This window comes from Canis lupus, chromosome 20 (assembly GCF_011100685.1).
Source record: "Canis lupus familiaris isolate Mischka breed German Shepherd chromosome 20, alternate assembly UU_Cfam_GSD_1.0, whole genome shotgun sequence".
In the NCBI taxonomy this organism is placed as follows: Eukaryota; Metazoa; Chordata; class Mammalia; order Carnivora; family Canidae; genus Canis; species Canis lupus.
The window spans coordinates 39,454,978-39,476,696 of NC_049241.1; the positions used below are offsets into that span (position 1 = coordinate 39,454,978).

At 59.3% G+C, this 21,719-nt stretch overlaps 3 protein-coding genes across 9 annotated transcripts; 1 reads left to right on the plus strand and 2 right to left on the minus strand.

Moving 5' to 3' along the window:
- The first annotated feature begins 43 nt into the window (after positions 1 to 43).
- On the plus strand, positions 44 to 5,995 carry IFRD2 (interferon related developmental regulator 2). 2 transcript variants are annotated; one of them, XM_038566383.1, is made up of 12 exons: positions 44 to 194; positions 3,025 to 3,144; positions 3,231 to 3,315; positions 3,421 to 3,545; positions 3,631 to 3,788; positions 3,951 to 4,001; positions 4,092 to 4,270; positions 4,356 to 4,461; positions 4,790 to 4,927; positions 5,013 to 5,141; positions 5,225 to 5,320; positions 5,458 to 5,995. In XM_038566383.1, exons 1-12 carry the CDS (start codon positions 161 to 163, stop codon positions 5,536 to 5,538), a joined length of 1,302 nt encoding a protein of 433 aa, XP_038422311.1. In that variant the 5' UTR covers positions 44 to 160; the 3' UTR covers positions 5,539 to 5,995. The 2 variants fall into 2 exon arrangements, with proteins under 2 accessions (XP_038422311.1, XP_038422310.1); XM_038566382.1 differs by lacking the exon at positions 44 to 194 and adding an exon at positions 667 to 915.
- Positions 5,612 to 10,504, minus strand: LSMEM2 (leucine rich single-pass membrane protein 2). Its single transcript, XM_038566386.1, has 4 exons — positions 9,896 to 10,504; positions 7,067 to 7,177; positions 6,797 to 6,982; positions 5,612 to 6,620 (listed from the first exon to the last, which is right to left on the minus strand). The coding sequence occupies exons 1-4, from the start codon at positions 9,912 to 9,914 to the stop codon at positions 6,487 to 6,489; spliced, it is 450 nt and encodes a 149-aa protein (XP_038422314.1). The 5' UTR covers positions 9,915 to 10,504; the 3' UTR covers positions 5,612 to 6,486.
- Positions 5,612 to 19,761, minus strand: SEMA3B (semaphorin 3B). 6 transcript variants are annotated; one of them, XR_005374924.1, is made up of 22 exons: positions 19,589 to 19,761; positions 18,483 to 18,532; positions 18,030 to 18,215; positions 17,172 to 17,329; positions 16,969 to 17,031; positions 16,445 to 16,564; positions 16,272 to 16,365; positions 15,999 to 16,118; positions 14,973 to 15,118; positions 14,770 to 14,881; positions 14,584 to 14,653; positions 14,362 to 14,506; positions 13,822 to 14,041; positions 13,483 to 13,574; positions 13,346 to 13,387; positions 12,949 to 13,106; positions 12,789 to 12,844; positions 12,567 to 12,706; positions 11,198 to 12,107; positions 10,513 to 10,570; positions 7,067 to 7,466; positions 5,612 to 6,953 (listed from the first exon to the last, which is right to left on the minus strand). XR_005374924.1 is itself a non-coding variant. In XM_038566381.1 (18 exons), the coding sequence occupies exons 2-18, from the start codon at positions 18,136 to 18,138 to the stop codon at positions 11,706 to 11,708; spliced, it is 2,247 nt and encodes a 748-aa protein (XP_038422309.1). In that variant the 5' UTR covers positions 18,139 to 18,215; positions 18,483 to 19,539; the 3' UTR covers positions 11,107 to 11,705. The 6 variants fall into 6 exon arrangements, 1 of the variants encoding a protein (XP_038422309.1); XR_005374926.1 differs by lacking the exon at positions 19,589 to 19,761 and adding an exon at positions 19,358 to 19,539; XR_005374922.1 differs by lacking the exon at positions 19,589 to 19,761 and having other exon boundaries at positions 10,527 to 10,570; positions 18,483 to 19,539.
- Between the last annotated feature and the right edge of the window lie 1,958 nt (positions 19,762 to 21,719).

Sequence of the window (21,719 nt, forward strand, 5' to 3'; positions counted from 1 at the left end):
CCATTTTATATTACTATTTTTTGGTTATACCATTTTAAAACCAAAAGTCGTCTGAGATCACTTGAACCCTTCTGATAAGGAAACAGCCCCAGGGAGAGTCAGCGTTCCAGATGGTTAGGGTTGCCAGCCGAGAGTTCTGTTCCAACTCCTCACTGGGTCCATGGAGAGGTCACAGGAGACCCGTCCAGGGACAGGTGGGCTCCAAGATTTTGGCTCAGGTCTGTAAGTGCTAAGCTGTTTTCTGTCCTCTGCTTCATCATAAAGTCACTTTTTCTTCCACTGCCTAAGGTTTGACTGTTCACACAGTTCTACCAAGCTCCACGTTCTTCCTGTCGTGAATGTCCAGCCTCAAGTACCGAGAGATAGCCTGCCTGCCGTGGTAGGCGGCTCCAAGGCGGCTGCTTCAGAGTTAACGACCGTGCCTGGACGTACATTGGCGCGGGAGGAGGGAGTGGGTGTACGCAGGGTATTGTGGGTGCATAGTTCAGCTAGAGCGTCGTGGGCTTTTGGGTCTCAGGAGTAAACTACAATTCCCGGAGTGCTCTGCGCCCGGCGGGCCGGCAGTCATCTGCGCGCGCAGCCTCCTGGGACTAGTAGTTTCAGCCGCGTGGCTGTGGGTCTGAACCCAATGGCCAAGAACTCGCCTTCCCGGCCACCCGTTTGGCAGGGCGGGGCGCTCCGACCCTTTTGGCAGGGCGGGGCGCCTCGCGAAGATGGTGTCGCATGTGGCGTGTGGCTCCCGTCGTCTGCCCAAGTCTCAGCTTAGCCCACCGGCCCGCGTCTGGCCGATCTGGAGCCCTCGCCCGCCGGGTCCCTGACCCCGCGCCCTCCGCGCGCCCGCGCTCCTGATTCCCGGCATGCCCCGCGCTCGTAAGGGTAGCGCGCCCCGCAAGGGCGGCCAGCGCCGCGGAGCGGGTAAGTGGAGAGCAGCTAATGAGCCACGAGTGGGGATCCTGCGTGGCTTACCCGTCGGTGTCCCCGAGGGTCTTGGGCGAAGACTCCTGCCCCGACCAACCTGGCGCTGCGTCCCCAGTTCCCCCGCGGCCGACACGTGCCCCAGGAGGCAGCGGCCACGTGGGTGTCCAACCTGAGCGTGCTGCTTGCTCAGGAGCTCGCGTTACTGGCCCTAAAGCGGTGGGCGCCTCCTCGCCACAGTATCCCCATTGCCGCTCCATCCAGGTTGCCTCCTGTGGTGGACAAACCGCCCGACGGAGCAGGAAGCCTGCCCCCTCGCCACTCCCTGGTTCTTTCCTGGACTGGACTAGGAAATTGGTGGGAGGCCTAGCCTGTCTGGGGGTACCGAGGTGGGTGGGGGGCAGCGATAGGGAAGTTTCAGGATTCGGGGTTTGGTGGGCCTGGCACGAGAGGGCTGGGGAGTGCCCTGCAGCCTGAGGCAGTCCTGAGACTTATCAGTTTTGAACAGGAGTGTGTCTTGGTGCAGTAAACACATATGTTTACTGTGCAGGAATATTGTACCTTCTAGGCAGAGTTCAGACTTGGCCACAACCCTAATGGGACGTGAGTGTGGGGATGGATGTCTTAAGAGGGTAGGGACATTCCAGAAGGACTGGTGCTGGAAGACAAGTTCACTAAATGGTGTCAGCCCCAGATAGGAACCAAGGAATCCTCGAGGAGCTTCTGGGTGAATCCTGAGAAGGTGAAGAGTGCACTATGCAGAGGGAAAAAGTTGTGCAAAGGCCTGGCATCTGGAGGGAGCAAATGAGAGGCTGGGGCTGCTTTGGCTGGTTAAGGTAGTAAGAGATGAACAGAGGCCTGTATGCATGCTGGACTTTGTCCAGCAGGCACGTGGAGTATGTAGTTCCTGAGAAGTGGGACCAGCCTAGTGACCAGAACCCATCTGGGGCTCTGCTGCAGCAGCTGCCCTTGCCAAAGTCAGCCCCTGGCCCTGGGCAGCACCCACACGGAGGAGTATACCAGCTTTGCTGACCCTGACATTCTCCCGTGTTTACCTATTTTCAGGGACTCATGTGGTCAGGGGCCACTCCACTTTCTGCATTTCTCAGGGTCAGCATTCACCCAGGGTGTGTCCATTCACCCAGGGCTAAAGGCCTGGGATGGTCAGAGGGAGCTCAGAAGAGAGTATGCTTGGGCAGCACCGGTGGCGCAGCGGTTTAGCGCAGCCTGGGGTGTGATCCTGGAGACCCGGGATGAGTCCAGCGTCGGGCTCCCTGCATGAAGCCTACTTCTCCCTCTGCTTCTCTCTCTCTCTCTCTCTCTCTCAATAAATTAAAAAAAAAATCTTAAAAAAAAAAAAAGAAGAGAGTATGTTTGAAGCCCCCCCCCTCCAATCCACTAGGAGCTGGCCTCTGCCCCAAGGCAGATTGATGCTGTCGGCCCACAGAAGAGCCATAACTAGTTGTTTATTTAGTTATTGTCTTCGATTGTTATGCCAAAAGAGGTCCTTTAGCATCTCTGTTGTGTAGGTGAAGAAATTGAGGGAGTAAAGGCTAGGCACTTAACTTGGTTACACACCTTTTAAAATGCGGAGCTGGAATTTGAATCCTGTATCTGTCTATATGGTTCTATACATACAGATTATATAATTAAGCTTCTGACCTTTGCCCTGGCCAGTTTTAGGCATAATCTGGGCTAATGGCTGAGCTCCCCTGGGATTTGCCTAGATAGGCCCGCACTCCAGGCTCAGCCACAGGCCTAGGTGGGGCCTATGCAGCACCTTCTTCCTCTACCAGGCTCAGTCTCCTTAAATCCGGCTGTAGGCTCAGGGAGGGGAGGCTCTACTCACTAAGCCTGCCAGGTTTTCATAGGCTGGGCCTAGTGCCTGATGTTCTCCAGCTGATGGACCTCATTCCCTTTCTCCTCCTTCCTGGTTCAATGGCCCCTGCCTCAGCCCCTCTGCCTCCCACCTCAGTCTCTGTTTTCTCATCTCTGAGAGGGGCAAGATTCTATTCTTGTGGGGTCATGAAGTTGGGTGAGGCACCCCCTGCCATCGCTCATCAACGGAGGCAAGCCAAGTGTTACCACAGTGTGTTCAACCTTCCCCAGGTGCCCGGAGCAGTACCCAAGCGGACTCAGGTTCCAGTGAGGATGAGGCTGTCAGTGAGGCCCGTAGCACCACCAGTGAATGCCCCAGCCTTCTTAGCACCACAGCAGAGGACAGCCTCGGTGAGAGTGGGCGGGAGTTTGGCAGGGACTTTGTGGGGATTCCCTGGGGTATGGCAAGACGCAGGGCTGACCAGCTGGCCTTGCAGGGGGGGATGCCGTGGATGAGCAGGGCCAGCAGGAGGACCTTGAGGAGAAGTTGAAGGAGTATGTGGACTGCCTCACAGACAAGAGGTACCCCTGACTGCCAGCCAGCCCTTCACCCTTGTCCCTGCTCAGCTTGTGCCAAGTGTGACCCGGTAGGGCTGGCCCACAGCATCCCCTTTTTTCATCCCCCAGTGCCAAGACCCGGCAGGGTGCTCTTGAGAGCCTTCGCCTGGCCCTGGCATCCCGCTTACTCCCCGACTTCTTGCTGGAGCGCCGCCTCACGCTGGCCGATGCCTTGGAAAAGTGCCTCAAGAAAGGTTGGGCCCTGGGGGCTCATGGGAGACTGGAACTGGCTGGGTCCTGACTCTTGCTGCCTGGGCTCACTGGAAAGCATTCCTGCAGGGAAGGGCGAGGAACAGGCACTGGCCGCTGCCGTGCTAGGCCTGCTCTGTGTGCAGCTGGGCCCGGGTCCCAAGGGCGAGGAGCTCTTTCACAGCCTGCAGCCCCTCCTGGTCTCTGTGCTCAGTGATGGCACAGCTAGCCCTGCCGCCCGGCTCCATGTGAGTGTTTCCTGCCCTGTGACACCCTTCGCTCCCCTAATCCCCAAGCAGAGAGGTGGATTCCACCTGCCTTGAGGCTCCCTTACTTTAAGGGTAAGCCCTGTGGCCGGGAACCCAGGCTCACTCTCTGACCATGGCATGGCTTTGCCCCCCTTCCAACAGTGCGCTTCTGCTCTTGGCTTGGGGTGCTATGTGGCTGCTGCCGATGTCCAGGTAAGTAAGTGGCCTTTGGGCACAGGTAAGAGAGCACCTAGGCCCCAGCTCTGCCCCTGAGCCATTCCCACTGGCTCCCTGTGTCCTTAGGACCTGGTGTCTTGCCTCAACTGCTTGGAAGGTGTTTTCAGCCGGTCGTGTGGTACGGGTGGCTCCACAGCCCCTGTGGTCCCCACCAGCCTGCACGGCCTGCTCTGTGCTGCCCTGCAAGCCTGGGCATTGCTCCTCACCGTCTGCCCCAGCACCCACATCAGCCACATCCTGGACAGGTAAGAGCGACTGCTCTCTGCGAGTGGGAGGGGAAAGGTGAAGAGGCCCCTAACCCAGACATAGCTCAGCCTGCCCCTTCCCCAGGCAGCTGCCCCGGCTGCCCCAGCTCTTGTCCAGCGAAAGCGTGAACCTGCGAATCGCTGCCGGCGAGACCATCGCACTGCTCTTTGAGCTTGCCCGGGACCTTGAGGTGTGAGGGGGTCGGGGGGAAGGGAAGGGAGGGGGCCTTCCGACACCACCTGTCCAACCTAGGCTGGACGCAGGGGACACCACAGAAGATAGGGCAGCCTCAGATCCTTACGGAGGGGAGGTAGCCCTAATACAGGCTCAGAGGCCGGGTGCCATGGTAGGGGCTCTGAGCAGAGGTATCTGGCTCAGGCAGGGGCCAAGAAGGGATTCCTGGGGGCCAGGTGGAAGAGGTAACCATTTCTGTGTAAGAAAGGATTTGGGCAAACCCATGTTGAGAGCCTGCAGAGCCTGGGCCTCTGCTCACACACCCTCTGTTGCTCCCACTGCAGGAGGATTTTATTTATGAGGACATGGAGGCCCTCTGTGGCACCCTGCGGACCCTGGCCACCGACAGCAACAAATACCGTGCCAAGGCCGACCGCCGGCGACAACGCTCTACCTTCCGCGCCGTGCTGCACTTCGTTGAGGTACGTGTGAGAGCCTGTGTCCTGGTGAGAGTGCTCCCTGGGCACAGCTGCCAAGCCCTGTCCTGTGGGTCCCTCCACACTGCAGGGTGGTGAGTGTGAGGAAGAGTCGGTACGCTTTGGTCTCGAGGTGCTCTATGTAGACAGCTGGGCTCGGCGCCGCATCTACGCCGCCTTCAAGGACGTGCTGGGATCAGGCTTGCACCACCACCTCCAGGTGGGAAGGCAGGCGGGGGGTGGGGGGGTACCCGGCTTGGCTATTTGGGACCAGTCTCAGCTCACTGCCCATTTCATCCTCAGAACAATGAGCTACTCCGTGACATCTTTGGCCTGGGCCCTGTGCTGGTGCTGGATGCCACTGCCCTGAAGGCCTGCAAGATCTCACGTTTTGAGAAGGTTTGCGCCCTTGGGCCCCTTACTCTTCCCTCCGCTCCTGTGGCCAAAAGGCCTAGAGCTGTGCAGGGGCTAGAGGAGAAGCCCTGGGCCTCCCCTTGCCTGGCTCACCAGGTCCTCACTCTCTGTCCCCACTCCAGCACTTATACAACGCGGCTGCCTTCAAAGCCCGAACCAAGGCGCGCAGCCGTGTGCGGGACAAGCGGGCAGACATCCTCTGAGGTGGGGCCCACTGAAGAGGAGACGGTCCACACCTGTGCCTGTGTTTTTAACAGAAGACACTGCAACAACTGGTCCCTGCCAGGAATTGTCGCTTTATTTTTTTAATGACAAAACCAAAAACAGACATGGGGATGGGTAGCTGGAGGCCAGGGCACTCGGGATCCTGGCCCCTTGCCCCTGCACACGACGCTGTGGCCTTTTCCTGCTCTGTCTCAGGCCAGACCAAATGTGTGCTTGTCCCAGAGCCGTGGGGCAGACAGCAGGAGGGCTGTCCCTTTCTGTCCTTTCTCAGGCCCTGCTCCCATGGGATGACCCACTTTCTTGAAGGGAATGGCATCTGGACAGATGGCGCCAAAACAGGTGGGGAGGTGAGGCTACATGGAATGGATCTATATGCTGATTTGTAAAGATTATTAGAGATGATTAAACTGATTGCTCAGCCTTCTGCAGCCCTTAGCTCTGGGTGTTTCTGCCTGCCCTCTCATCCACCACCCCTGTCTCCATCTCAGCTGTGCCCTCCCAGACCGTCTCCTCAGGTGGCCCTCTTTCCCATACTCAGCTCTGCCTGCTTGAGTGCTGAGGCCCGACCCCTGCTGGGAGGCATGGCAGGGTTTGAGCAATTGAGCAGGGGGGGCAGCTATTTCTAGACTCTGAACCTGCTATCTGGGGGAAGCCAGAGGCTGCTGACAGGCCACAGAAGGAGCCAGGAGGCTGGTGTCGTTTCCTCTGACCTTGGGCCACCCAAAGCAGGTCCTTGGCCCCAGAAAACTTGGCTAGGCCTAGCCCGAAGACAGGAGAGGCAGGTAGCTGTGGGGTCAGGTTAGACTCATGTACAAAAACCTCACCAAGGAAGTAGTGTGGAGCAGTGGGTCAGGAGAAACCTGCCAGTGGCCACTTTATTCCTCCCCACACACACACCCTCCCAACCCCCAGGTCCAAGTGGTATCTCAGCTGGGTGCTTGGGCCTCAGTGGAGTTGAGCCTCCGCAGCTGGCTGAGGCTGGCGAGCCGGAGTTTGAGTATCGTCTCCTCCTGAGTGCGAAGTGTATGTGCCAGCATGCGGAGAGATTCACTCTGCAGCACTGGGTGGGCGGGCGAGAATGGAGGTGATGAGACCACGTGCCACCCTACACCTCCCTGCCCCCCCCCCTTCACTGCCTCAGCCTCTGTAGCTGCTCCCTCCAGGTGTGCAGAAGGGCCCTCCGGTCCCAGATCCTGGCCCTCTGTTCCCACTTGCCCCTTGCACCATCCGCCTTACCGCTCAGATAGACAGCCAGGATGGCGAGCGCCAGGCAGGTGAGCACCAGCAATGCCAGCAGCAACAGGAAGCCTCCCCGGCCTTGCACAGGACTGCAGCCAGCCTGGGCACACAGCGATGGTGGCAAGATGCCCAGTAGCTCGTCCCACGGCTGCACCTGCTCGGCCAGATAGGGGTGCAGCGAACCTATGGGGCGTCAGGAGGGTAGGGGTGGTACTTGCCTTCTGCCCCCTCCCAGCATGTCAGTCCCACTGTCCTGACCCCCCTCACCTCCGCTGTGTAGGTCGCTGATGGATTCCACCTGGTGCAGGCGCACCTCCTCTATGTGGTTGGGGGCCGGTGGTGCCTTGCTCCTCGGACTCTGCGTCAGTGCCATGGTGTCTGCTGGGACAATGCAGAGCTGAGCAGCCAGCAGGTCACCCCCCTCCCTTGTAGGTGGCTTCCAGCAGCAGCAGGGGCTCAGAGAAGATGGCAAAGGACGAAAAGTCACTGGCTCCTAAGGCCCTAAAACCATCTCGGGGGGTGATCCTTGATTTGGAGCCAGGATGACCTCAGGATCCCACAGACTTGTTAACACCCACAGTAGCAAGAGGTGCATTTGACTTGGTCACTTTGGTTTTTCCAAGCACCGGAAGGACTTTCAGGCTTTCCTCTGCCTGCTCGTTCGTTCCTAGAGAAGAGTTTATCAGTCGTGGAAGACCAAACCCACAGTGCGTGAAATTCATCCCTGCCTCTTCCTGTCAGTTTCCCCTGCAGACCCTGGACCCTGTGAGTTAGCCATCAGGCCAGACCCAGTGCCAGCACCTTCACACCCCCAGGGCAGAAGCAGTCTTATCCTCACTAGGTGGTGCTTGTCCCTTGTGGCCTTTGCTCTGCTTTAAGGACTCAGCTGTGATTTGCGATTTGGCTGTACTTCTGTGAACCCTGCTGTTTTCATTCAACATCATAATAGGACACCTGCCTTTGTTATCAAGCTGTTCCACAGGCTTCTGAGGCCTCCCTTTGAGGCTGCCTGGGCATTTAGGTTGTTTATAGTTCCCTTCAAAAGTTAATAACCCCTAGGAGAGGACATGCATCACTGAGTATGAAGGTTTTCCCAATTTCCTAATCCTTAATAAGGACAGACTCCCTAGAAGCAAAATTACTGGTTTAAAGAGTAGGGACTTTCTCTCTTTTTTTTTTTTCTTTTTTTTTCTTTTTTTTATCTATTCATGAGAGAGAGGCAGAGACACAGGCAGACTCCATCCCGGGTCTCCCGGACCATGCCCTGGGCTGTAGGTGGTGCTAAACCGCTGAGCCACCCAGGCTGCCCTGGACTTTCTCTTAAGCCATCATCAGACTGTCCTTCAGAATGACTGTCCACAGCCCCCAAATGTGTACATCGCCACCATTAGGCCTTTTCATCATTAAAAAAAAAAAAACAAAAAACAATTACATGTGTACAAGTTTGCCAAACTGGGGATGAGAAAGACCTTTCTTGACCTATTCGATTGGGTTTCTTTCCTTGGAGTGCCCTCTTCCATTCCCAGTTTCTGCCCACTTAATCTCTGGGGTCTCTACTTTCTTGTGATTTTACTTATTTTTAGACCCATCAAAAGTATTTTGTGAGGGCAGCCCCGTGGCTCAGCAGTTTAGCGCTGCCTTCAGTCCAGGGCGTGGTCCTGGAGACCTGGGATCGAGTCCCTCATCGGGCTCCCTGCATGGAGCCTCCTTCTCCCTCTGCCTGTGTCTCTGTGTGTGTGTGTGTGTGTGTGTGTGTGTGTGTGTCTCATGAATAAATAGAATCTTTTAAAAAGTATTTTGTGATATCTAAAAATTATATATTTTTAATATTCTTTTTTTAAAGATTTTATTTATTTATTCATGAGAGACATAGACAGGCAGAGGGAGAAGCAGGCTCCATGCAGGGAGCCCAATGTGGGATTCCATCCCGGGACCCCAGGAGCCAAAGGCAGACGCCCAACCGCTGAGCCACCCAAGCATCCCTAAAAATTATATTTTCTTTTAACTTTTTCTTTTTTTTCAATCTTGGCCTCTTGAACCTCCAGATACCCAGCTGGATGCTAGGTAATAAAGTAGGGAGCATTGAGATAACGCCTCCTGAAAGGGGCAAGGGTGATTGGACTCTGAGTCTATCACTTTCAGAACAGTAACTTGGCCTTTGTGATTTGCTTGAAACTGGCCCTTGACGTGCTCCAAAGCAAACCGAGGGATGCTGCCAATCATGTTTGGGTGGTGGGCTGGGGGTCATATTAAATTCTTCTCTGTACTTGGTTCTGCTTACCCTATACTCTCTAAATTGAACTCAGATTCTGTTCATTCCCAGGAAGAACATGGTAAATGTTTTTTTGTTGTTGTTGTTTTTGTAAATGCTGTTAGAACCCCAAAAGGAAGCAAACATTCCCCATCACTCCTGGGTGCTGGGCCCCTCCCATTCAGTTGAAATGTTGAAAATGTAATAAAGGAGTTGACCAGCTGGACCGACCTGGAGCAGTGGAGAATCTGGCTGTCCCTGTTCTGGCCCTTCTGAACCTCTGTACTCCTTGCATGCAGTGGAGCAGTTAGGCTAGTGGCACCAAAGTCTTAATTAGCTGTCAGTCTGGCGAAGCTGAGGGATTCCAAGTAGCTAATGGTTGGGTCCATTTAGACCCAAGTTGGAGGAGGCCAGAGATCTATCCATTCGCAGTCTCTGGGCCACATGCCCAAATGCTTCCTGGAACCACTGCCCGCCCTGGATCCCAGCTTCCTCCCTGAATGAAGAGCTGAACTAGCTAGGCGTCTGCCCTGCGCACGCCCACTTGAGCATAGCCTGTAGTTAACTACCCCCAAACTGGGAAGCCCCCCACCCCACTCCGCCAGCCAAACCTTCCCTGTCCTTAGCAGAGGAGACAACCAGGGCCTGAGGCTAGGTGGGGATCTAGACGTAAGCTGTTTCTCCATGCACACGGGGCAAGTCCCTTTACTCAAGCTGGGACATGGTGACTGGGGACTAGTCAAGGAAGTAAGGTCAGTGGGATGGGGCAGGGTTGCTCCGTGGTTCTTCGTGGTTCCCAGGGTCATAGGCCTGCAGCTTTGCCCTCCCCCATAATCCTTTCCTACCTTCTGTCTCCTCAGGCATGGTGGGCGGTGGGCAGTTGAGGGGCTGATAATAGCACCCAGGAGCAGGACAGGATGGAGGCAGCAGTGGCTCCCAGAGCCTGGGGAAGGCTAGCCACCTCCCAGCCTGGGCCTAAAATAGGCCTGAGCTCAGCCCACTGGGCTATATTTAGAGGGGGCAGCTCTCAACCATGGGAGGGGTAGAGTGACCCATATGGGCCAGCCTAGCTAGCTGGTGATGGAGCCCAAACAAGAGCCCATCTAATGCACGTGTCCAGGGTCTTTCCTGGGGAATCCTGCCTCCCCTACATATGCACAGGCCTTGGTGTCTTTATCCAGACAAGCTACCTCATGTTTACCTCCAGCGATGCCCTGCATGGCAGCCAAGATCTGTAAGGAAGCCCTGCGCCTCTCCACCCCTAAAGACCCCTACTCAAAGCTGGGTCATCAAGCACTGTGTGACCCCAGGGATTGGGGTGATGAATAACGAGCCCAGGGCCATGAGGGCTCTGAGACCCCCAAAGAGGGCAGACACACATATACATGTAGGTACTCATGTTGGTCAGTAGGCAAAGTTAGATTGAAGATTAGTATTTCTATTATATTAATAAGCTTACAACCTTATGTCTCTGACCTCCATTTTCTCATCCATAAAACAGGAATGACAATGGTTCCTCCCTGGCACAGGATACATGAAGATGGAAATATAGCCACATGTCAGAAGCACTTAATATAATGCAGGTTAGATCCTTCCTCTCCTAACAAGGGTATACAAGTCACACAGTGTCATTCGAGGAGACATGGTACTTTACCCTTGAAAGGAGTAAGTGGCCGAGCTTAGGGCCCACCCTCTGCTACTGCACCCCAAGGCCCTCCTTCCCAATTGGGACAAAGCAAGACAATAATGGGCTCTACCTCCTAATACATCCCAAACCCATCACTTCATTATATCACTGGCCTCCTTGATGTTCCTCACACATAGCAACCTTGTTTCCATCCCAGGGCCTTTGCACTGGCTATTCCTTCCTAGAATGCTCCCCACACACACACTCCCCCCGCCCCCCCCCCCCCCCCCCCCCCCCCCCCCCCCCCGTTACTCCCAGGGCTGGCTCCTTGTCATTTAGCTCAAATGTCAACCCCTCAGCAATGCTTTGTCACATTATTTTACATATCACCAAATTTCATTTTCTTCATAGCACTCTGCCAAGAAATCATATTATTCAGAATATACTGTGTATGTCAGTAGGACCCCAAAAGGCCCCACAGAATCCACTCAGTCACATGGAAACCATTTTTAATCCTCACCACAGGATCCTTAGCAGAAAGGAGCTCTTGAGACCAGTAGGAAGTTGCCCAAGGCCACACAGTGGTTGTCCACTGGGGCCATTCCAGCTTCGGCTGATAATGTGTTTATTGCATTAGTACAGTTGGCCTGCCCCCCCCCCCCACCCGCTCAGCCTGTTCACAGCTTTCTGCTCATTGCCCAGGGAGGCGGTCCTTCCCCCAGGGTGGGCACTCCAGGCACCTCCTCCACCCAGGTCGTTGCTCGGAAGCCCTGTTTCTCTGTCTCCTCACACCAACAGGACCCTGTGCCAGGCCTGGGCCGCCCCTCCCGGGGCTACATTCAAGGGTTATCCTCTGTTAATAAATAAGCCGGCGAGGCAGCCCCTCGGCTAGGGCCTGTCGGTCGGGGTCTCCATCATCCATCGTCCAGGGGCCAGTGCGCCGGGCCCCCCAGCGGTGCGTCCCCCAGGGTCTGGCCTCCCCCTCCAGCCTGTGGCCTCCTTCCCTGTACCCGGCGTGGACGACCGAGTCACCAGTGAGCGGCGCTGCGCGGCCCCCGGTCGGCGCGCGGCTCCGGGGCGTTCCTTCGGCGGTTTCGGCCCTTCCTCCTCGACTCGGGAGCGGGTGGGCGCGACTCCGGCTGCTGACGGCACATTCGCAGGGAGCCAGCGCCGCCGCCGCCCGGCTCCACCAGCTGCAGGAAGTCCCGGTACCAGAGCTTGGGGCCCGGAGGGGCGACGGGCGCAGCCTCCTCGGTCCGGGCCAGCCTTTCGGCCTGCGCAGCACTCAGCACGTGTAGCGCCAAGCGACGCAGAGGCTGCGAAAAGCCCTGCTCAACAGCTGCGCACAGGTACACGCCTGAGTCCCCGCGCCGCAGCCCGCGCAGCAGCAGTCCCCGGGGCAGGCGCTCCGCGCGCTCCTCCGCAGCCACCTGCAGGCCGGGCCAGCGGGAGGCGTGGGCGTCAGGGTCGGGAACAGGGAAACCGGGCTCCAGGCCGGACCAGGAGAGGCGGAGGGGCAAGGAAAGGGGCGGCCGCAGGTGCGCATTTGAAGGCTGGGTGCCCTGGGACCGGTGTTCTAAAAGTGGATCCAAAAGTGGATCCCCGTACGGGGAGGGCTCACCTGGACATGGGGGCGGGGCAGGGCTCCTCTCGGATGGGGGAGGGGGTGTCAGGAGTCTAGTTAGGCGCGCTGAGGCCTCCCCAGGGTGTGGCGTGCAGGTCAGGGACCAAATGACAGAAGCGGGCTGGTTGGGCGGGGCCGACCTGGTCCAGCGCTGGGGCTAGGCTAGGGCGGGGCGGGGCGCCCCTGGTCTAGGCTGGGGCGGGGCCTCTCCTGGATGTCGGGGGCTGGCCAAGGGCCTGCTCGGAGCGGAGGGGCAGCGGCTCACCGTGGTGCGGGCCGCCTCCCCCGCGCGCTGGAAGGTCCATTCCACGCGTGCCTGCAGCGAGCGGGGCTCACACTCCAGGAAGGCGCTGCCGCCCTCCACACCGAACACCCTCCGCTCCAGCAGTGTGGGATGGGACGAGTCTGCGGAGCGCAAGGGATTGTCAGGTTCGGGCAGGGTGGGGCGTCCTCAAGGGCGGAGAAGTGGGGCAGCCGGGGCACTCACCGCCTGAGCACAGCGTACTGGGGTCACCATTCTTCACGTCTTGCCGCCGGAACCGCCTGCGGGGAGGGGGCCACATGGAACCTCCGTGAGCCCTTCTTCACTCGGCCAGGCGCAGCCAGGGGCACAGTACTCTGGGTGGCCCGCCCCCAACCCTGCCCACCTTTTAGCGCTGGGCTGGAAGCGCGTGCACGCGGCCCCGTCCCAGGCGCAGTAAGGGTCACGCGCCAGGCAGCATTCGGCGCAGGCGCGGCCGTGGGCAGCACAGCGGTGCAAGGGGATCTGGGCCACCGCGCTCCGCGAGGCTACGTACAGCTGGTGCTAGGGGGCACGAGGGGCTCCGGGCTGACCGAAGGCAGCCCTGTGCCCGCCTCCCATTGGTCAGAGATCCCTCACCCCACTTGACAGATTGGAACACTGAGGTCTCAGGTCACACAGTCTACGAAGGCGGAACCTAAACTCCAACCCAGGGCTTCGAGCTACCAAGGGAGACGTGGGGGTTGGGGGGCACCCGGGGAACGCACTGGGCCCTTTCACCCCCAAGCCTTCTGGTCACTTACTCTCTTGGAAGAGATTTGCATGCTGGTGATAGCAGCCGAATCCTGAGAAGGAGGAGGAGGAGTGCTGGGATCAGGCATCAGTGGGGTGCAGTTACTCCAGGCAGCTGAGGGGCGGGGCGGAGGGGGCTAAGCCTCACCTCAAACACGTGCATCTCCTCCAAGAGCAGCCCCTCCGCGTTAGGCCGGCTGCCCTTGGGCACTGAGATCACCTTCAGCACTGTGCCAACATCTGCAAGGTTGAGAAGGACTGTTCCCTGATAGCTCCTGCTGGGGGTCCCCTCACTCCTGAGGCCTTTACCCTGAGCATGTGGTTGGGTGGGTGAAGAATGTGGGTTGGAACAATAAGGGCAGCATCCAGAAGGGGATGGGGGCATAACCCAGGCAAAGATGTGGAGATGAGACTGGACAGGGGCAGCTTCCACTGACAGGCCAGAGTCCAGACTGGGTTTTATGAGTGGTCATGGGGGGACACTGACCTGTGCCAATGAAGAGGACGTCGTAGTGCCCATCAGCAGCTGCTACACGGTCTGCAGTGATCTGGGTGAAGGTGTACCCAGCACCCACTTGTAGGAAGAGAGGGCGCCCACCCATGGGCAGGACCGAATTGTACATGAGCGGGTGGTTCCGGGCAAACTGAATGACGTCATCAGGAAAGTCCTTGGTAGAACTGAAGGTGCCAAAGGTCTTGCTAGGGCACTGGGAGATGGGGGAGGCGTGACAGGGATGTGGGTATGAGGGCCTGGGAAGCCCACAAGAGACCTGCAGGAACTGGGAGTGTGGGGGGGTGCTAACGGACAGAGCCTTGCCCTGGGAATCCGAAGAGAGCAGACCCAGCCTTGCCCTTGGGAGTCTTAGGGGGAAATGCGGCCTTTCTCTTGGAAGCCCTATCTGATGAAGGTGATGTTTATCTGCCCAGAACAAAAGGAAGAAACCACATTCACCAAGAAAACCCCAGGCCAAGTTCTCCACTCCTGAGACTTTAAGTGGGTTGTGGTGTGAATCCCGGGGCTACGCACCATGCCTGGCCGGGGGTAGGGGACTCGGCCCTGATAGGACACCCACTGGTGCATGGGCCCTTCCTTGTGTGCAAAGGGCCCCAGGAATGCACGGCGCACATCGTTCATGCTGTACACACACACTGCAGAGCCTTGGAAGATGGTGCTGGAAGGGAAGACGGAAGCACAGTGAGAGGCCCAGGAGAGCCTGGACCTGCCCTGCCCCTACCTCCCGCCCCTCACCTGGACGTGGTGAAGACAGTGTAGAGCAGCGGGCTCCAGCGGTCCCTCAAGGACAGCAGGAACACATCCTCTGTGGGGAAGGGGCCTCGTTGGGGGAGGGCACACAGCCCTCTGGGAAGCCTGGCTCCTGAGTCTGGGCCCTGGCACACCCTCTCCCCAACTCCATCCTCCAGTCCTGGCACTCACGGAGCTGGTCGAAGTGCGTGTCACCTTCGGCACCTGGCACTGAGCACACCAGACGTGCCTTCAGGAACGTGGTCCACTTGTTGACCAGGCTGCGCTGGCCGCCCACGTCATTCTGCAGGGTCAATCAGAGGGTGTGAGGGGGAGGCCCAGACAGGCAAGAGGACAGGGGCATGGTCACCAGATGTGGCCCAGGGACTCCTCACCCGGCAGATCTGGCCAACACGGGACACAGACAGGCGTCCCAGTGCCGGTGCAGCCTCCACTGCCGACTCCCGGAAGAAGAAGTAGATCTTGTCATCATCGGGATTCTCGCTCTCTGGGATCCAAAAGACCTTGACAAACTTGGGCTCTAGCAGCAGGAGGTGTGGGGTCAGCAGGGTCCCGGCCCTGCCATTCATGAGACCCATACACACTCCCTCTCCTTCCTGTGGTGCCCCCAGAAGCCTGTGGGGCAGTACCTGACCAGCCAGCCCCCAGGACCAAGTTCACTGGGATGGTGCTGGCATCCCACAGAATCTGGAGGATCAGGGCCTGTGAGTCAAGCAGCAGCCACAAGAGGGCAGCAGAGACCGAGACAGCCTCCCACCTCACCCGGACAGGTCCCCAGGCCGGTGGGCAGAGAAAGGAGGGGAGACTGCGGGTCAGTTTTACTTTCTCCCGTGAATCTTCCTCTTGGGCAGGAAGCACATGCCTCCATTCCTGCTGTGAACACTCTGCTCGGTCTCCTCTCTCTTATAACAAAGGACTCCGGCCCCTGACAGTGCAGACCCCTTACCCTTTCTCCTCTCCCGAGTCTGTTCCTTGGCTTGTTCCTGCCCCGGATTCTTTGTGCGAGCTGTCCTCTTTGCCCAGAATGCTATTCCCTCAATCCTGCCGTGCTTTGGGAATTAGCTCACCCCTCTCTCTGCGGAGTGGCTTCCTTTCTCGATCTCCCACCACCACTATCTGGTCTCCTTTTCCCTTTCTGTCTGTGCAATCACTGGTCTCGTGGCCATTGGAAGCAACCTGACCATGTATCTGTTCTGAGGTCTGCGAACTGAGAGAGGGCATGGGCCGCACATCTTGTCTGCCCTGCAACCACAGTGCCCAGCACAGGGCTGGATGCATGGTAAAAGCCTGGTGGGACCCGGCTGCACCCGCTGTTCACTTCCTTTAGGAGCCTGACTCGGCACCTAGCCTGTCCTGTCGGGGATGAGGGCCCCCTCCCAAAAGCCCCTCCCACCCTTCACCGTTGAGCCAGCGGGAGTCGTGTGGTTCTGTTCGGAGGCTTGGACGCTGGCCCAGGCTGCGGAAGATGGTGAAGTCTCGGCCCATGAGGTCTGCAGCCACCCCTGAGTATAGTTCTTCTCCTGCATATAGGGTGAGGGCTGTTTAGCCAATCTGAGGACTCTTAGTGGGAAGTGTGTGTGGGGTGCCTGTAGAGTTGGTGAGGCCCTGAGGGGATCCCTGGGGCTCTCAGGAGGGTCTAGAGTTTCTGATGGACCCCCAGCCTTTGGACTCACCCACCAGCACGGAGGCAGCCCGATGCCTTGGGTCATAAGGACTCTTGCCCTTGCCGTCCTCTAGCCTTCGAAGATCCAGCCTCAGCACAGGCTCCTGGGAGGCGGGGTGCCATTGTTACTTCCTGGCCCTTCTTCACCTCCCAGCCTCCCTCTGTGCCTAGCTCTGGCCTTACCTCCAGCCGGTGGCCCACCTCCACAAAGGCACAGGTTGGGTGGAAGGCCCCTGTGCCACAAGCCAGCAAGTGGGTGCGGTTGTAGGTATGCAGCAACTTCACGAAGTTCATGCACTCCGTCTAGCGGGCGAGCCGGGGAAGGGACAATGAGGCCTCCCCCAGGGAGGCAGCCTTCAGGGGTCCCAGCTCACCAGGGGCACCTCACCCCTTCCTCTCTTCTGCATCAGTCCAGACAGGCACCCACATGGGCTGCAGGGACCGAGGTGCACCTTGCTGACCAGCACAGCCCACCCTTCACCAGAAGGGTATGAAGAAAAACATAGGCCTATACTGCCCCCTGTGACTCAGAGGCCCCCCAGGAGGAATCACATGAGTCTCCACCCTGACTCACTACCTCCAAACTTCAGCCATCTTGACCCACTGCCCCCATCCCAGCCAGAACAGGCAGGCCTCTGTCTTAGCGCTGCTGTCTGCGAAGTGAGGGGCTGGCCTCCCCACTCCCACTCCAGGAAGCCGGCACTCACACCAATGTCCTTCCCGGCCCAGTTGCACTCCTCTCGCCATTCCACAGGAGCCGGCCAGGCCAGCTGTGAGGACATCAGGGGAATGGGACACAGGTCAGAGCCTTTTCAGGGTCTCTGCACAGAGGGTGTCTGCTGGGGGGTGGGGGGTGGACATCAGCCTGGGAAGCCCCGAGGCTGCAGGGTGGTGGTGGGGTCCCTGGCACCTTCTTGGCCTGCTTGCTGATGTTGTCCAAGCTGAGGGAAGCCACGTGGTTCTCAGCACCCACAAACAGGCGTCCTCTTTCCTCATCCACCAGCAGAGCTTCATAACAGCAGGTCCTCTCCAGCCTGAAGATCCGGAGACCGTGCCGCGCCTGGAGCTCTGCAAGATGGGGACCCCGCTGAGGGTTGGCCAGCCATGCTGGAAGCTTCCCCCCAGACCCTGCCTGTTGCCTCTCTCACAAGTCATGCTTGTACATGTGACCTGGCCCACACACATGTGAGATTACAAGTGTGTGAGTTCACACTGGTGAAGAAAGGCCCACCCCTGCGTGAAGCTTCCAGGGTGGGCAGTGCAGCACCCCTCCAAGGGGAGAGAGGGTTGAACTCCTGGGGCGTGCTTGGGCAAGCAGTGTCTGCAGGCAGGCACACTGGGAGGCCAGGCGCTGGGGGAGGCTGAGCCAGTTGGCAAAGCCAGAACCCCAACCCCGCCACCAACCTGAGCTCAGCATGATGCCACTGCTTAGTGACCAGTGACCGCCCTCCTGTGTAGGGGGTTTAGAAGGGGGCTCTAGTGGCCCCCACACGTCAGCTTCCCTGGGGGTGGGTAGTAGATGGGACACAGGTGGGAGCTGTTGCCAAGGGAATGGAAGGGGTCTTCCCCAGAAAGCAAGAGGAGAGTGCGCACCGAAAGTGTGGGGGCTGAGGCCAGGACAGGGTTAACCGGAGATGGCCTGAGCGTGCTCCCAGATGAACCTGAGCCAGTGGCACTTGGCAACAGCAAATGCAGTGTCCCCTACCCACCCTGGGCCCCTCTCCTGCCCGCCCAGAGCTGAGCCCTCCCGCCTGCCAGGTGCACCTACCTTGGAAGGAGAGCCGAAGGCGTGGGGGGCTGGGGGTAGCATCCCCCAGCACTGCTGCCCAGAGCAGGGCCAGGCCCGGGATCATGGCGGCAGCCCCGGCCCGCCCCATCCTGCGGCTCAGGGTGCTCAGGGTTCAGCGGGCGCGTGTGGAGGAGCCTTGAGCCGCCCTGGACTCTGCCCCAGGATCTGGAAGACAAGGAGCTGCAGCAAGGACGAGGGCGGGAGGCTAGGGGTGGGGGGGGAGTCCCCAGGGATCAGATTACAGCCCCTGGGGAAAGGGGCTGGGGGGTCGCATTCCACTTCCGAGCTCTCCCCTCCCTCTGAGTGTGCCCGGCCTGGCCACAATCACAGACACACCCACGCTGGGCACACCCTGGGGTCACCCCCACACTGGCAGGCGCCCGCCCCACCACGTCACCCTCCCGGGTAACCCCCCCTCCCGTAGGCACTCACAGGCATTAATTCACGAACTCTGTGCGCTTACTTCATGCCAGCCTGGGACACTGGGGGACACAGACAAGGTCCCCATGCAGAAGAGGGCAGAATGCCAACAAGGACTCAGATCAGTACAGTCATTTCAGAGGGCGCCAAGTGCAATGAGCAAAACAAACCAGTCATGGGAGTAAGGGCGACAGGAGAGGGTCAGGCTGGAGGTGGCTGTGCACCCACAGGCCCACAGAGAAACAGAGGCACCTTCGGGGCTGGAGCCAATGGTGTGGGCACCTGTCAGTGTGTTTCTGAGGGTCCCTTTGTGTATCTGTATCTGTGTTGTGTGTGTGTGTGTGTGTGTGGTGTATGCAGACATGTGTGCAGATCTGTGACAGTGTGTGGCATGAGTCTTGTATTACATGTGTAGATACATGGTGTGTGTACTTTGCATACATGTGTACACGTGCGTCATACACATGTGTGTGGGAACGTGTGTGCACACACAAGTGTATGCGTGTCTCTCTGGACACGCAGGTGAGCAAGTACAACCGCAACAATCACTGCCTGCAACTCTGAGATGCGCCTGAAAGCCACCGCTCAGAAGGAGTCTATGCAGGAGCCCCAGGGCGGGACAGGGCTGGAGGGGAGCCTCGGGATGGCCGCCCCAGCTTTGTGTTGACCTCTCGCTCCCCACCGGGGCCTGGAAGGGCTGGTTACGCAGAAATTCTGTGAGCTCAGACTTCAGACCCAAGAGGAACCAAGTCGGGGAGAGCCAGGGGTGTCGGGCAATCTCTCCCCCGCACTTCAGGTGAGCCTGGTCCCTCTCTGCGCCTCTACCGCCTCCGGGCCTCTCCCTCCCCTGCCTTCGCCCTCAGGTTTCCACATCTTTGAGCCCCCACCTCTGAGCCAGGGCCCTTCCTGGGGCCAGCCTCTGGCTGCAGTCCCCACCGTCCTTCCCAGAGCTGGCTGGGCAGGTGCTGGGCGGAGGGCAAGGTCCCGGGGTGCCGTCAGGCAAGCGGCGCAACTGCCAGGGCACGGGCCAGATCGCTCCCCCCAGGCCCCCGCCCAGTTCCACAGCTCCCCACCCCCGCCGTGCTGGGACTCCCACCTCCCGCCGGCCCCCCACTGACACTTGCCACTGCCTCTTCTGAGCCCGTGAGGTCTGCGACGCCACAGAGCACCCTGCTGCCTTCCTGCACGCCCCAGCGGCCGGCGGCAGTGCCCCGCCACCCCAGCCCCTCGGCCCGAAGGGGAGAAGCCTGGGGACCGCCGGGCACCCTCTGACGGCTCCTTTAAGGCGCAGCCCCCGCCCCCGCCTCCACCGAGCCGCCGCCCCACGCGCCGTCAAGTTTACGGGGCGGATCGGGTGACCAGGCGGGCGCCGGGGCCAGCGGAGCCGGTGGCCAGGCCGGGCGAGGGGAGCGGGCGCAGGGGAGGGGCGACCCCTCCCCTGTCAGGCCTCAGGGCACTCGGCGCCAGGGCCGGGAGGCAGTGGGGCGGTGTGGGGCGGTGGTGGGGCGTGGAGGCCAAGGAGAGGCAGCCCTGGGCCCCCCAGCCCCGCCCGGTGAGGCGAGGAACAGCGGGTCTACAGGCTGCGGAGCTGGGGCGGGGAGGCCGGGGCTCGCGGAGGAGGTCCTCACTGGCGTGTGGCCACCCCCAGCCCTTCCTCACCACTTGGGCCACTAGGGCTTCTGCCACCTGGCTGGCGGCGGCAGCGGAGGGCCGGGGAGGGCCAGGCCGGGCAGTGAGCAGATGCCAGAGGCCCCTGGGTTTCACGCCATCCGAGACCCCTCCTGATGGGTGGTCCTGCGGCTCTGCTGGGAGGGAAGGGGGCATCCCGTGCGACCCGGTGACTCAGGATGGGGCCTCGGGGCCTCAGCTGGGAAGGGTCTGGGATCTTGGCCAGGAGCTGAGTCAGGTGCACGACCCTAGCCAGGGGTCTACCCGGGTGAACGTGATGGGGCTTGGGGATGGACTTTCACCTCCCAACCCCCTCTCCAAAAGGCATCCCCCTGAACCTCCCAAGGCTGGTCAGCAGCTCCGCAGTGGTCAGTGAGGGAGGCCGTGGGCTTCAAGCTCCATGGCCCATCTGCTGCCAGCTCCCCTGGAGCAGCAGTGTCTGTGCCCAGCCAGCGTGGGGCCGTGCCCCTCTTGCCTGAGTCTCAGGCCTTAGTATTCCTGGATTGGCCTGGCTGGCTGGCTGGCTGGCTGGCAGACGAAGGGTGGGGGTCAGTGGGAGGACCAGGGGCTTTCAGGAGGGAGGGTGGAGGGATGCACCCCATTCTGAGCTCTTGGACTTCCGGGATGCAGCCTCTCTCTCCTCCCAACTTCTGGTTTGGACCTGGGCAGCCTCTCCTGGCCCCATGCAAGCAAACAAAATTCTTCGGCTGTTTACAATTTTCCACCCTAGCAGCCAAGATCAGCAAGTGCCTTTGAGGTCCCGCCCACCCCCACGGGGGCCCCCTACCTGCCCCCACTGCTTTTTGTTCTTCAGGCTCAGGGTCCCCAGTCTATTTCATCTCCTCCCAGCCCTGCATCCATACTGATCAGTGGGACCAGGACCCCCCACCACCTTTCCTCCCAACATCTTGGGGCTGTCTCTTGCCCACCTGGGCCCTTTGTGTTGCTTTCCTTGCCCCTGATGTGTCGTCTTCCCTGGGACCAGAAGGGAGATCTTCTGGGGTGGGAGCCCTAGTTGTCCCTGTCCCCACGAGGTCTTTCTGCCCCTCAGCCGCAGCTCCAAGTGTATGCCAGCCCCTGGGTGGGGACCTCATGGAGGCAGCGCTCCAGGAACAGCGTCATTGGCTGTGGCTTACACAAGACTCTGGGAGTCTCTGATGATTCTCGAATCAAGAAGCCCTGGCCTGCTTCTTGACAATGGAGCAAACTAGGGAAGACAGCTGGGGTTCCTACTCCTACCTGCACCCCTGCCCAAGGCCACCACAGGTCCCTAGCCTCTAGCTTTTGCCAGGGAATCCACCACCTGATGCTGCCGGTCACTGTGCCACAGCCTACCAAGGCCTTGGATTTTCATTCTGGAAACAACTCAATTGTCGTGCCAAATCCTACCACTGCCTCCTGACCCCTCATTACCAGCAGGGCCTGCCCCTTGCTTGGACTCTGGGTGGAGTAGGACATCCATCTGAGGAAGGCTAGAGTCAACCCTCCCAGTGCCAAGACTGGGCTGGGTCAGGTCTTGGCTCCCCATTCACACCTGCTTTAGCCATCAAGGCTAGTGGCTTCAACGTCACAAGCTTTCCT

Bases quoted from the DNA above. Each gene is read 5' to 3' on its own strand.
- SEMA3B (XM_038566381.1), bottom strand. From the start codon at position 18,138: ATGGGGCGGGCCGGGGCTGCCGCCATGATCCCGGGCCTGGCCCTGCTC. The intron at 13,575-13,821 runs GTCAGTGTCCCC...TCAACCTTGCAG, and splicing joins CGTCCTCTTCATTGGCACAG to ATGTTGGCACAGTGCTGAAG. The intron at 12,108-12,566 runs GTGAGCCGCTGC...CCCGGCCTGCAG, and splicing joins GGGAGGCGGCCCGCACCACG to GTGGCTGCGGAGGAGCGCGC.
- LSMEM2 (XM_038566386.1), bottom strand. The intron at 6,983-7,066 runs GTGAGGGGGGTC...GACGCCCCATAG, and splicing joins CAGCGACCTACACAGCGGAG to GTTCGCTGCACCCCTATCTG. The intron at 6,621-6,796 runs GTAAGGCGGATG...CCGCCCACCCAG, and splicing joins CCTGGCTGTCTATCTGAGCG to TGCTGCAGAGTGAATCTCTC.
- IFRD2 (XM_038566382.1), top strand. From the start codon at position 858: ATGCCCCGCGCTCGTAAGGGTAGCGCGCCCCGCAAGGGCGGCCAGCGC. The intron at 3,145-3,230 runs GTGAGAGTGGGC...CTGGCCTTGCAG, and splicing joins CACAGCAGAGGACAGCCTCG to GGGGGGATGCCGTGGATGAG. The intron at 3,546-3,630 runs GTTGGGCCCTGG...GCATTCCTGCAG, and splicing joins GGAAAAGTGCCTCAAGAAAG to GGAAGGGCGAGGAACAGGCA.